At 42.4% G+C, this 13577-nt stretch overlaps 1 protein-coding gene across 3 annotated transcripts in view; it reads left to right on the top strand.

Annotated features, from left to right (window-relative positions):
* The first annotated feature begins 3864 nt into the window (after positions 1 to 3864).
* Positions 3865 to 13577, top strand: part of SS18 (SS18 subunit of BAF chromatin remodeling complex) — a 45255-nt gene continuing 35542 nt past the window's right edge. The window contains exons 1-3 of one of the 3 annotated variants that reach the window (XM_075023176.1): positions 3865 to 4032; positions 7257 to 7333; positions 8488 to 8572. In XM_075023176.1, coding sequence (XP_074879277.1) covers positions 3964 to 4032; positions 7257 to 7333; positions 8488 to 8572 — 231 coding nt within the window. In that variant the 5' untranslated portion in view covers positions 3865 to 3963. The remainder of the gene's footprint in view (positions 4033 to 7256; positions 7334 to 8487; positions 8573 to 13577) is intronic. The other 2 variants (XM_075023178.1, XM_075023177.1) reach the window with 2 other exon arrangements.

Below are 13577 nucleotides of genomic sequence, written 5' to 3'. Positions count from 1 at the left end.
GAGACCTTTAGTCAAGCAGGTTTAAGCAGATGGTGCCACCATAAAATTCTTTGCTGTCCTCTTTCCTGTATATATAGCTTCGTAAATGCTAAGTTTGAAATTTTAATTTTAAATGCAAATTTGATAATGTTGATGAATCAGCATTCTATATTTTCCTGCTTCTGGATGGCAATGTCTGTGGGTTCCTTCTCTTACTTACCTCTCCTATTCCAGAGAATTTGTGGAAACTCAAATAATAAAAATGGCAGAAAAATAAAGACAGAAACTGAAAATAACTTATTATTTTTTCTCAGAATTGTTGGAAGACTGGATCACTGCAAATATTATAGGTTTCTCCAAAACAAATTGAATTCCTCTGCAATGAGGAATTTTGACACAATCCTGAGAAGACTCAAATCACTCTACTGCTAGCACTTCATTTCAAATGATAGCTTTTTCTCGGAACTAAATGTTAATGCTTTCCAGACCCTCATCTCAGAAACTACATCTTTACCTAAAACTTGTTACTGAGAAACATGAGTTGGAAACAGGGGGGAAAAGTCTTTCAGAAAAGGAGTTCTACCTCTGCCTGCATTGTTTTCTCTCCAAAAAATATGACATGCACATCAACAAAAAAGACACTACACTGACAAAAACTGGAACAGAGGTGGAAGAAGATCTGATTGAAACATATTTGAATTTGGAATTCTAGATGATGGTCTAGATTTATGCATCTAAATTACAATTAAATAATGCTAAGGTTGTGAGTAACTCACAAGAGCAAAGAAATGTGCAATTAAAGAGAAAATATACCATATGTCCTTTGATATCTAGGCATATTGCAGTGCATTAAGAAAGTCGTAAAAGAGACACCCTGTTGTGGTTATGTGTTCTGAGACATGTGGCACATTTCCATTGTAGCTCTCTATTTCCGTGCTTGTATGCATCTGTGCCATTATTTAAATGTTGATTTTGAGTGTGAATTGCCATTTGCATGGTAAAAAAAGTGGAGCTGTGGACTCTTTTCAATGTTTCTTTAGATCTGTTGCTATTTATGAATGCAGAAGTCCAAAATGTTAAACATATGAATGAAAAATCATCACAAAGGGGAATAAATGGATTTAATATACTCATCAGACAAAATTATCAAAGGAGATGGTTTTAGTTACTATGAATGAATGATCTTATATCTTCCTTTAAAAACCGATACTGTTGAACTACAAACACTGTTCTCCCGTATTTTGCATGGAAATAGGAATGTACTAAAAAATTTCACATATTTGATTTGGACCATTTTGGGAAATAGAATAGGAAATTGCTCCTTTCATTTTAAGGTCCCTCACCCGTGGCATCCCACAAGCCTATTTTTTTCCTCTACTGAAAAACCAACCTGAAAATGTGGGAGAACATGATGGAACATTAAGATCTTAAAAGCAGTATTTATGTGGCTGACATCTAACCCACATTGTCTCAAACGCTGTGATCACCGAGACACCCCAATGTGAAATATTTTATAAGCAGTGGTTGGGTAACCAGAGGATGAGAGCAAGTTATACTTGTGGGAAGAGAAAAATATTTTGTGGAATTCCCAGTGTTCAGAGTATTTCATCAGAACTTGTTTGCCCTCCAGTTGCTGAAGATGCCTGCAGCCTTGGGGCACTTTCAGACAGCTCACCAGTTCTCCAGAGCCAAGTATATACTTCTGGTAAAGAAGTAAGTCCTTGTAATTCTATTTGCAACCAGCTAGGAGATAGCACCTTCTGATTACATGCTGATTTGGCCATGGCTGTCTTGCATTCTTCATTCCTAAGATTCTTTGTTGTCTTTTGTAGTAACTAGAAATAGTATCAATTTGGGCACACAGCTATTATGACAGTTATCCTGTGAGTTCACGCCAAGGTAATACAGTAATAACCATGAATTACCATGAAGTATATAATCTTTAGAAAAAACAGGTTTCTTCAACCCTTTTTTTGCTTTTGGTTTCCTATGAGTATGATAGTGAAGATGATGATAAAGTGTGTGGGAGACAGAAAAAAACCCCCAACCTACTAGTCCAGAAAATGGACCCAGATACCATGGTGTATGAGTGAAATAATGGTTAGAAACACAAACAGCCTAACGGATATGCTGGCATCGCTCCTCCTTCCTTAGCATGACCTACAGTGCAAGGACTGGGCCAGAGACATTTTCTGGAGAGGAGAGCAAGCCAAATTAACATCACATCAATTCAGAGTCCTGTATAATCTGAAGAGACAGGGCAGAAGCAGTGCCATTCTGGTAACAGAGAGCATCAGGCCCAGGTGGCGGACCCTTGGAGAGGGGGATGCTGTAGGAATGCAAGAACAGCTTGGAGCCAGCAGCCTGGGAACTGGTTGTCAGGGGAAAAAAGCAGGGGGTGATGGGCAGTCACAGTAAATCCTAGGACAGCAGAGCCAGGAAGGGTAATCTCCATGGGGTTGGGGAAAGGAGCCAGCCTAAAAAGTCTGAGGAGCAAGCATGCCAGTTGGGAAGCAGCTGTACAGCCATGGGGTGGCCACGGATGCCACTGACAAATGTGTGCTGTAACCAAAAGGGTTAGGGCTTCAGGGAAGAGGCAGGGACTTCAGCCAGCAACAGCTGAGAAGCAGAGCAAGCAACACACCCAGTAAGGAACAAGATTCACGTATTATGGTGTGGTGTCATGTCACCGAGTAGCGTCCCGTTAGCCACAGCAGCACACTTCTGCCAACCGCAAAAGCAGACATCAGTTTACGAAACGCCACAGCTTGGAACAGAGACAGTACTGACAGCCTGTAGTGCGACACTGAAAAGCACACAGGCTGAGCAGGGGATGTGCCCGGGAAAGAGCACGTTTAAAATGCTTTAGGTTGGGGATTTTCAACTTTACTGTACCATTGCTCTTTGAAACTCTCATCCTTGTAAGAACAGTCTTAGACTTTGCAAACTTGTACTTGGCAAAACCGAGATCCCCTCCAGCAGCCGCACTGAAGAAAATCACGGCATATTTTAGCACTTTCAGCGTCTAAAATGTATTTAAAGTTGCAGCAGTAACTGCTTCTCCTTGCTCCGTTTTGTTCTCACGACAGGGAAGCTGCGGCCGCCGAGGTCGGTAAGCAAAAGCCACCCCACCCCAACCAGCTGGGGGTCGCACAGCTGCTCCCCTCCAACTTTTTCTTCACGGTTTGTTTCTCCCCCCACCTCTCAGCGCCGGCAGCGGCGGCGGCGGCACAGGCGCTGCTGAAGGAGCGGCACCGCAAACGGCAGAAGTGTCACGGCGGCAGCGGCACCTCCCCCGGCGGTTAGCACCGGGGCCGCGACTGCCAACTCCCCTCGCGGGCGGGCCCGACGGTGCCACGCCGAAACCGCGGCGGCCTCGCCAGCGGAGCGCAGGACCGGGCGCTGCCGCTGCCTCTCAGCGCCTCGCTGAGGTGCCTGCCGCCCCGCCCCGCGCGGCCGCCAGAGCGGGCTGCCCGGGTGCAACCAACTGTCGCGGCAGGTAGAGGGGGGAGGAGAGCGCGCCGCTCGGCACAGCCGGAGCGCGTCCCCTGTAACGTGCGCACCACAGCGCTCCCATCCCCCCCGCCGGCCGTACCACTTCGCTGCCCGTCCGGCGCTGAGGCGCGTTGGGCAGGAACGTACCAACGCCGCGGAGGGAAAGGGGTAGCCAGGAAGGTCGCGTGAGAAGGGGAGGTCGTGTTCAAACGGCGCAGCGCCGACTCTCGGTCCCGTCGTTTTGGCCGAGCGGCGCGGGGCGGCCGCGGCCTCACGCGGCTCCCCTTCGCAGCGGGAAAGGGGGAGGAGCAGCCGGTCCTCCTTAACCCTTCCCCGGCGGGACGGGGATGGGCCGTCCCGCTGGGCGGCCGCCCCCGCCCCCCCGCGCGCAGCGTTCTTCCCGGATCGCTGCCGCCTCCCGCCGCTGGCTGGTTCCGAGGGGCGCGTGAGCTGGGCGGCGGGGGCGGACCCTCCCGGTAGCGGCCCGACATGTCGGTGGCGTTCGCGGCCCCGAGGCAGCGGGGGAAGGGCGAGATCACGCCGGCCGCCATCCAGAAGGTGAAGGGCGAGGGGCTAGGAGGGGCCGGGCCCGGCGCCGGGGGCTCCAGCTGCTTCCTGCCGCCGGGCCGCGCGGGGAAGGGGGTGGCGGCGCCCCGGAGCGCCCAGGCCCCGGCGGGGGGGCGCGGCGGCCGGGCCGCGCTGGCGGCGCTCGGGGCACGGCCCGGCGGGGGCGGCGGCGGTGGGCAGGGCGCTGCCTCTCTGCACTTGGGTAGTTTTTCGGGGGTCCCGGCGCCGGGGGGAGGCGCCGAGCGGGCGGGCCGCGCCGTCTGCGGCGGGGCGCGGAGGCCGCGCGGGGGTGGAGGGGTGGGGGGGGGCGGCCGAGGGCGCTGGGTCTCCCCCCACCCTCATCCCCTCCGTTAACTGCCCCCCAGCGCTCCCGGGGCCGCAGGCCTGAGTTAACCCGTAAGGACTCGGCCTGGCTCCGCGGGGAGGCGGCGGAGTCGAGCAAGTCTTTCCTGCGAGGGGTGCCTGTGAGTCGGACCTGAGTCGGGTCGTTCCTAAGCCCTGCCTGGCTTCGGGATCTGCCTCCGCGGGGCAAGCGGCGGCTGCAGGTCCCAAACTTGGTCGGCCTAGTAGTAGGGCTCCCCCCATAAACCTTAAGTGTTTTTAAAGAAGAACATTATGGTCGGAGCCAATGACAGCGACTCCGGCCGACTCCATTTAAGCTTTCGTGGGAGGGAGCAAGTCAACTCGCTGAAGCAATCGAAGAAAAGCGTGTCTAGGGTTTGTAATAATCTGTATCGACAGAAGCAAAGGAGCATGTTCAAGTTCACTGGTAACTTGGTGGTGTTTAGAGACTTAACTGAAGACTCGTGCTGTTATTAGTGTAAATAGCCATGAATCAAACAGATTTCAGATTACTACAAGCTCCTTGTGTAGGAGTCTTTTGGGTACATACAGCTAAGCTCTGATTTAGTAAAGAATGAGAGCATCAATAAGATAGGTGTTGCAGGGATCGGGACCTCAAAGAGGACCCCTGAGTTATAATGGAGATCTCTAGGGTACTGTAGCAGAAGTCAGTGCTTGGGAAGTGTAAATGAAAAATACATACCCACTGGGTGAAAAGCTGCCTCAAGGTAGTAGCAACTTCAGCGTGCTTATGGATAGCGCACACAATTAAGTTTTTCTTGTGCTGTTGTCAAGCCATTAATTTGATGGTGGTGCCCTGGCAAAACCCTAGTATAGTTAAAGCTGAAGAATCTTTGTAATGTACATAAGCTGTCAGAAGCCCTGGAGGTGTCTTCATCCAGCTGGAAACTAAATTCTCTTTTGATGGTAGGTGTTTATAACTCTTTCAAAGAACTATTTCAATTTTCTATCAACAACTGCTCAATCAAACTTGTATAAAACAGTGTCTGCAGCCCCATCGTGGCTACAGTTGTATTCTTTCTTGTTTGCTTTCCTCTTAGCCCTAGCATTCCTTTCCTCTCATCCCCCTGCACCCCCACCCCCACCCCAGGTCCAGCTTACATGGCATCAGTGAAGAATGCAGCCATCTAACTGGCAGTCTCAAGGTCTACCTGTCTGCTAAGTCCTAAGTATCTGCTGCCTTGCTCTGGAAGGTGGGAGACATTCTGAGGAGAGCCTTGATTCAAGGCTTCCTTTGCAAGTGCTCTATTAGACTTTGGTATGAAAGGTATTAGCTTCTTTTCCTTTATTTTTTCTGGTGAAAATAGCCACTCTGTTTCTTATAGAAATTGATGTTAGTACCTGTGAAATGCATTTGTGTGGCAGTTTGTTTGTGATTCTCTTCATAGTGTGCAACTACAGTTCTGCCTAGTTTCTGAGGCTCAGATGGTAACTCAAAATACTACAGTTCTGTCTGTGTTTAGTGCTTAATGACAGTGTTTCCAGATCCAGCAGTTTCAGGCAAAATAATTGCCATGGGATTGTTCTAGTCCATTCTGGAGAATTACTGGTTTGAATTTAGGAAGACTTGGCTGGTTGGCTCATTCTTACGTGGATATAAGTCCTGAGCAGACTGCATGAGGTTTCTGACCCTGTACCCTTTTCATAGTAGAGATGGATTAGTCGGAAGAAAAAAAAGTGTAGGTACTTATTTCCTATTCCCCCCCCTCCCCTCTCTCCTATGGTATTTGTTTAGGTTGGATTCCTAGGGAAATAAAGGTGATGTAATAACACTGTGCTTTTCTTGTAGAGGCATGAGCCTTCTGACTAGTCCCAACCATGTCTGGAAGAAGGAAAGACTCTTGCAGATGGTTAAGTTCCTATTAGTTTTGTGAAATTCAGCAGCTGGGTAGAGTAAAGGGATCTGATCTAAACTACCCTTCCACTAAGAGGAAGCAAAGGGAGAAACCAATGCAAAATTTTCCACTTGGCAGTAAACTTTCCATTTAGTTCAGTTGACTTGGGTAACTTGGCTGGTAGCTCAGATTAGCTGTGGTTCTGCTGACTCTTGTCTGATCAGAGTGCGGGAGAGTGGTTAAAAAGACATGACTGTAGGAACGTGCAGCTCTAGGAAACCAGGCTATATTTTTTTTGCTATTTATGGAGATTGGAACACCTTGAATTCGTGAGCTTTTTGTAGAAAGTCAGGAGGTCTGAAATTTCCCATGATATTAGAACTACGTTTTTTTTTTCCTCTTTTTTGTCAGAAAATTAATTCATATAAGTTCATATTCCTGGACACTTCTGAAGTGTTATAGAACTATTGTGCCCATTGTACAGAATATTTATAAAGTGCAGTTTAATTCGAGATCCTTCATATAAATATGGCCATGCTTTCCATTGCATTTCCTTGAAACAAACCTGTTTGGTAGGCTCAGTTTCTATCAATAACAATTTCAATGCCTTTCATTATTAAATTTATGAACAGTTGCAGGCTTTAGAAGGAGAAGGGAAACTCAGGGCTTAAATTTTTAAGTAAATTTCTTGGTAGAAATCAAATGAAGAAATGCAAAACTTTGAAGACTTTAGAAGAACTTGGTGCAGAACAAGCATAGGTGTTTGAATGGGAAGCTTCACAAATGTAGCTATAGTAGTGATATGAAACCCTTAAACTGAAAGCTGTAAAACTAATTGGAGGGGGAAAATGGGAGCAAAAGAGTGTTCTATAAATAATTAAAGTAGAACTTTCTGGAATACTACTTTTTCCGGTGGTTTTAAAACCTCTGAGAAGAGGAGCAAGACTCAAACTTATCTTTGGTTTCTTTCCACAAAGAACATGAAACTTACTCCGAACTTCTTCTTTATCATTTCAGATGTTGGATGAAAATAATCATCTTATTCAGTGTATAATGGACTATCAGAACAAAGGGAAGACGTCTGAATGCTCACAGTAAGACCTTAATCCAAATCTACTGTGGACTGGGTGAATTTCCATCTAGATCACCATTCTTTATTTGTTTAGCTCACCCTGTGGGAGAACTGTGCTGTGAAGAACAGAAAAGTGTTGCTACAGATACTACACTTAAAATTTATGGGGTTTTGATTTGCCATATGACTATCACTTCTGTCACTGAAATGTTGCAACTTGCCTACTGCAAGTTGATGTCATGATGATGACACCCATGAAAATGGGGACTGTATAACCAAGATCTTTTTCCTCTGCATCATAATTACACTTTGGGAAAGAGGTAGTTTTCTTCTTAAACCTTTCAATCTTGTAGGAATGGACCTTTCTTCTTCCTGACAGCATGCTTGAAAACTACCTGCTTACCACTTGCCCAAGATCATGGCACCCTTGTAATCGGACAAATACAGAGTCATGTGACAGATGGGGCATCACAGTATGGCTTGAGTCCCTTACTGAGAACTGGTAGTCTGGGAGTAGAAGGGGGGTCATAAATAGTAGATATTTTTGCTTTAAGGGAATGCTTTTATTGTAGCATAGTTACTGTATTAAGCTGTTTACAAGCCTATAGTTATGTATTTGTAATCTGTTCCTGCTTTCAAGGTTATTTTTGTGACTGTGAGCTAGATGTTGAGACTGGAATGTGTTTCTCTAGCAGAAAAAAATCATTCCATAGCAATCTTCCAAAGTTAAGGGTCGTGATGAAATGTTTGCACTGTTCTTGGTCACAATTCACATAAATCTATGGTATCTTATATCTGGGGCCATAATAGAAGGAGCTTTCTTTCCCTAGTGTTTGTGATGAAAATTACACCAAACAGCCACACACACTCTATATGCCTCCTGGTGACTGGGACAGAAAGTGAAATAGGTGAGAACAGTGTCACCCAGCTTTAGATTTTTCATAGCAAGACAAAAGTTGTAGAGAAGATAAAAGCACAGATTTGATGGGCACATTGGGAAAGATTGGGTAATAGCTAAGCATGAAGGAAAAGGCTTAGGATTCCTAATAATGATACTCTTGTAAGTCTCTTGAATCTTGTTTTACATAGGTAACTTTCCTTACATGTGTAGAATTAAAGTAAATTCTGATGTTATTTGTGACTTAAGATCTGTTTTGCTTTTGTTTATTTTGATAGATACCAGCAGATGCTGCATACAAACTTGGTTTACCTAGCCACTATAGCTGACTCCAACCAGAACATGCAGTCTTTACTACCAGCAGTAAGTACAAAATAGTGTAAAAGTAGGGAATAGATTTCATTTGGGTTACTGGAGGATATAAAAAAAAACAAAACCAAAGAGAAGTGTCTGAGGTAATGACCAAACATTTAGCCTCTGATTTACTGTACAGCAAATATATGATGCAGTGTCTCTTCATGCTCTATTTGGAATAATCTTACTGCTTAGGTCTTGCTCAAAATCTGACTTGTTTAACTGAAGACTGTTATTCTGAATTAAACGCGCAGTGCACAGATTATTTGGCCTGCCTCATAGTCTTAGATTTCTTTTTTTTTCCTCAACTGAGAACTCTAGTGGTGTGGCTCCTACAGCAGTACTCTGTTTTTTTCTCTTACATTAGAGAAATGTGGTGGTGGGGATGGTATTTCGCTGGCATATCATCCATTGTTTTGCCTCAGTGGAATGAGGTTGGGTAGGTCTTTGTCTGCTTTTCTGTACTCTAGGTGAATCTCTTAAATTCTTTGCCTCTCTCCTGTATCAGAAAACAACCTTTTTTAAGGTGGATAATGATAATATGCAAGAAATACAGTCACACAGGCTTAACTTGAAACACCACGTTGCTTTAAAAATGAAGCATTTCTTGGATAATACTTGCATATTTTTTTTTTTTAATCTGGAGTTTTCTGAATCTGTGTTCCTGAACTCTTTATTTTATAAGATACCTCAAATTTTTCCCCCATTCTGTTACAGAGCAGTAAGGAAGGACACAACAAACATGAAAATAGCTTGCTATCTGTTTGCTTTTTGTATTAATTGGAAAGCTTGGAGAGTTCTTTGTGAGTAACACAAGGAAGTTCTTTATTTTTTGGTAATGAGACTTTTCTTGAATATAGTCTTGATTCATTTCTGTAATATGAACCTAAAAAGGATGTCTATAAAACAGCCATTCCTAGATACTAGCTTTCACCAACTGAAATTGAATTACTTTTCCTTTGGTCTCTGGAGAAGTGTTCTCCAATCATTGCTACTAGTGAAGCATCCTTTCAAGTTGGTACCTAGAGGACTATAGAAGCAGTGCTTCATTATGTCCAACCTGTTGTGCCTGTAGAGGCTTCTCTTTTCATAAATCCATGCTTGTAGTTGAGGGGGAGGGAAAGAAACCTTTAAGAGGGCAGCGTGTATTACTCAGTTAATATGTTTTTGGAGGCTTAATTCATATCCTGGTTCTGATGACAACTGGAAATGAATTTGACCTTATCCTAGTCCCTGGTGAACAGCCCTGTTCTTAAAGTTGAATGTGATGACATTCTCTTCTTAAAAGAAAATGAAGATAGGGCCAGGAAAGACTTTTGCAGATCAGGACGGAAGTGCATTTCTGATGTTGAATGTAAGGAATATTTGACAGTAGTGAGAAAATAGTGTAGTGCGTTTTTGTTGGGGCTGGGGGGAGGAGTCCCCTTTGGACAACTGAGGGGGGAATAAAAAGCTAGCTTCTTGTTTTTTCTGTCAAACTAAAATACAAAATGAAATTTAGATGTTCGGTCTTACCTAAGTGTAAACCATCTGACCTACCAAGTCAAATCTTTGAAGATTTGCCTGAAATGTGCTAACATAATAGGATAAAATGACTTTTTATAGGGGTTTTTAGAAAAATGTTCTTTAAATTCTTTCTGTCTTCCCAACAAATTTTAACCAGAAGAATTTGGGAACATGTGAGCTACTGCTTTTTTCAATGCAAGATAAACTATGTCAGAGTCTTTTTCCTTTATTGGCTTTCTGTTTAAGAACTGATGAGGCTCAAGTTGACTTGGAAGTATTATGTTTCTATTCACCATGCTTCTGTGTCAGCTGTTAAACAGTCTTACTAAATTCAAGGGTTGTGGGTGGCAACAGTTAAATATGGAGCAAGATACTGTGTGTGTAAACATCTACTATTTTTAATAGTAAAATACATCAGCCTTGTGATACTACCATTGCAGTAGTTCCCCATGTAACTTAGGAAGGCTTGAGTCTGGATAACTTCTGAAGTTGTATTTCATCTGATATATTCCTATCTGGAAGATTGTTCCCCTAGTAAACTATGCTTTCTTTTTTGTTTAAATTTTATTGTTTTTGTTTTAATTGGGTAAATACACTCAAGAAATTTCGAAACTTAACTATTACTTTTTATAAAATGAGGTTGAAAAGAGAATACCGCTAAGATAGCATTCACACTGAACAAAAGAGCAAAGTGATCAGGTTCAATGAAGTTTTTAATGTAAGCTAAAATGACTTGAACTTGATGATAACTTCGTTGTATCCTCTCACGATGCTCCTTAGACTTAATGCTTCATGTTGTTGGGGAAAAATGCTTGTAGTCAGCTTCTGTGCCTCTGTCTGCATCTTTTAGAATGCACTATTCTAATCAAATGACTGTAAATCCTTTCTGAAAGTGTAGTATTGCCTGTCGAGAACAAGATAAATCTTAGACTAAACAAAAGTATAGTCAACCAACTGTGTTGTGCAGAGAAATGCTTCTATAAAGGGGGCCTGAAAGTGAGGAAAAGGTGGTGAAACAGGTGAAGCAAGCATTGCAAGGCGTGATTGAAGGGAACTGGAAAGACTTTGAAACTCCAGTGTCATAAGAAAGCTCCTGTTGTCTTTGTATGCGTGATAAATTTAGAGTATTAAATTATGACTTCTGGGGTATGAGACCTTCCTTCACATCAGAAGACAAAAGAAGTGTGAGGTTAATCTTCAGTCAACCAGTCTTTTCTCAGCCGTGTGAACAGCAGCATTATTAAGGGCAGGGCTGTTTTGGAGTGTCTTCCCAGCTGGACTAGAGTGGTGGCTAAGTCCACACGTGAAGTTGATGCAACTTTTTGCTGTCTCTTTCTGAGTTATGGCAGGTATTCTCTTTCTTGGACAGCAGTCAAAAGTCTGTTTACCACCACCATATGGGATAAACTAGCTTCCTAAAAAGGGCTTGAACAGTGAGGAATGCAACACTGCTGTGTTCTTTTGATTTTCATTGGTGCTACTTTTGAGGGAGACAACAGCAAAGTATTAGTTTCCTTGATCTGTAGAGAGCAAAGATACAATTAGTTTGTTACTGCGACTTTCAAGAGAACCTCCAAAGAATAGCAGTGAAGTATTGTGTGCGTGTGTTTCTGAATACATTAGGTCTCAAACTGCAGAACAGGCAGGCATCTTATCCTCCCTGACTTTTATTTATTTTTTGTTTTCTTGATAGAGAGTGTTTTGGTGGCATTAAAAAGTCATTGCCAATTGTTGGAAAAAAACCCCCCACAGAACAACAAACCACCCCAAACTTTTCCACTTGGACATTTTCCCTCCCCCATATGTCTTCATTTTGCCAAATATTTATAAGAATACAACCCATGACTGTCACTATTGGAAAAAGTACAGGGGAATTTTTGTCCTGCACTCCAGCCTTTTCACTTTGGCATTAGTTTTGCAACAGGCAAATATTGAGGTCTGCAGGAATTATTTGATTGAGAACATTTGTTTTGTTTTTTTTAAACACAGAAAAAATGATTTTATTTTTCAGAATTTTTTTTTACATAATGCAACTTGCCTTCTGTCAGCGTGCAAAGCACTTGATTTCAGTATGTATTTCAAGAAGGTGATGAAAATAAATGCTTATGACTATTACTTGCTTCTATAAGCATCAGTTTTCTTTTATATTGAAAGTGCCAGTTTCTTCCAGTAGCAAGCTAAACTCTGTATGTGAAGTGGCTTCCAAGAAAACTCATTGTCTGAATTGTAGGAAAATGTGCATGTCACATTAAATTGTTTTTCTTAATTTTATAATATTGAAAAGGTTATTAATAAACTTAGTAATAAAAAAGGAATTTTTTTCCTTGCTTGAAATACTTCTATCAAATCTAATGCTTTTTGTAGGACTTGTAAAATCCCTTAATGTATGCCGTTTCCAAACTTGTCACACAGATTAGGATGGAAGTCCATGCCATTTCAGTTACAAAACACTAATATATAAAATGGTTATTGCTTTTTACAAACACTCAACATCGAGAAACACTGAAATGATAGTTACTTCCAAAGAAACTGCTTCAAGAGGTAGAAACATTAAACATCATTATTAGCACCTAACTAAAACTTGAAGAAAAGTTCCTTATTGGAAGATGGGGTTTTTTTGTTGTTTGTTTTGTGGTGTGTGGTTTTTTGATTTTTTTGGTTTGTGTTTTTTTTAAAAGCTGTGGAGTTCGGGTGGCTAAATAGGAGTCTTTCTTCAATGTAAGAATGGTTTCACTCAATCAGTGGAAAGTCCCATATGATCTTAAATGCACTTTAGTATTTTTCAAAGGGGCAATGTTCAATCTGTGGCTTTAATGTACTTGTGATTAGTTTGTTGAAACAGTTCAGAGTCTTAGGAACCCAACAGTGCACTTTTTTTTAGTAGCTTTCATTTTGAACGTAAAAGTTGTCTAAAATACATATGTTTATTGAATTATCTTGATACTGTTTTTCTTGAAAAAAGCAAGATGGCATCCAGAAAAGAAAAATACGGCTCAGTTTTAACAGCTTAAAATAAAATTTGCAGATAAAACCCCTGTTACTGAAGAAGAGAGAAATCCTAAACTAATAAAATTCTTGACCAGTTATGTACCAAATGCTTGGGAGAGTCTGATATCTGTGGTAATATAGCAGAAAGTCTGTTCTTGGTATCTGCATTCCTGCTGATCACAGCTGGCATTGGTGTTTAAACCTCTGGCTTAATTCTGTATATATTGAATGTTAGTGTGTTGGTTGAATTAGTTTTAAAGCACATACGCTATACTGCTTTGTTTATTCTGCATTAGCCTTTCAGAACACAAGTCCATGCCAAATTCAAGTTCCACTGTTTGTAAACTGAATAATATATAATAGAGAACAGAGCAAAAGAAAAGGTAGCATGTTTCCTGTCAAGAGGCAAGTGAGCTGTTAGTCAGAAGTGGAGCTTGGATTTTGAAGAATAATTGCTCTGATTAAATGTTTATTAAACAGTTTTCAAAAATCATAATAATTTCTGAAGACTTTTTAGAAG

This window comes from Buteo buteo, chromosome 3 (genome assembly GCF_964188355.1).
Source record: "Buteo buteo chromosome 3, bButBut1.hap1.1, whole genome shotgun sequence".
Taxonomy (NCBI): Eukaryota; Metazoa; Chordata; class Aves; order Accipitriformes; family Accipitridae; genus Buteo; species Buteo buteo.
This window is presented reverse-complemented; position numbering and strand designations above follow the sequence as displayed.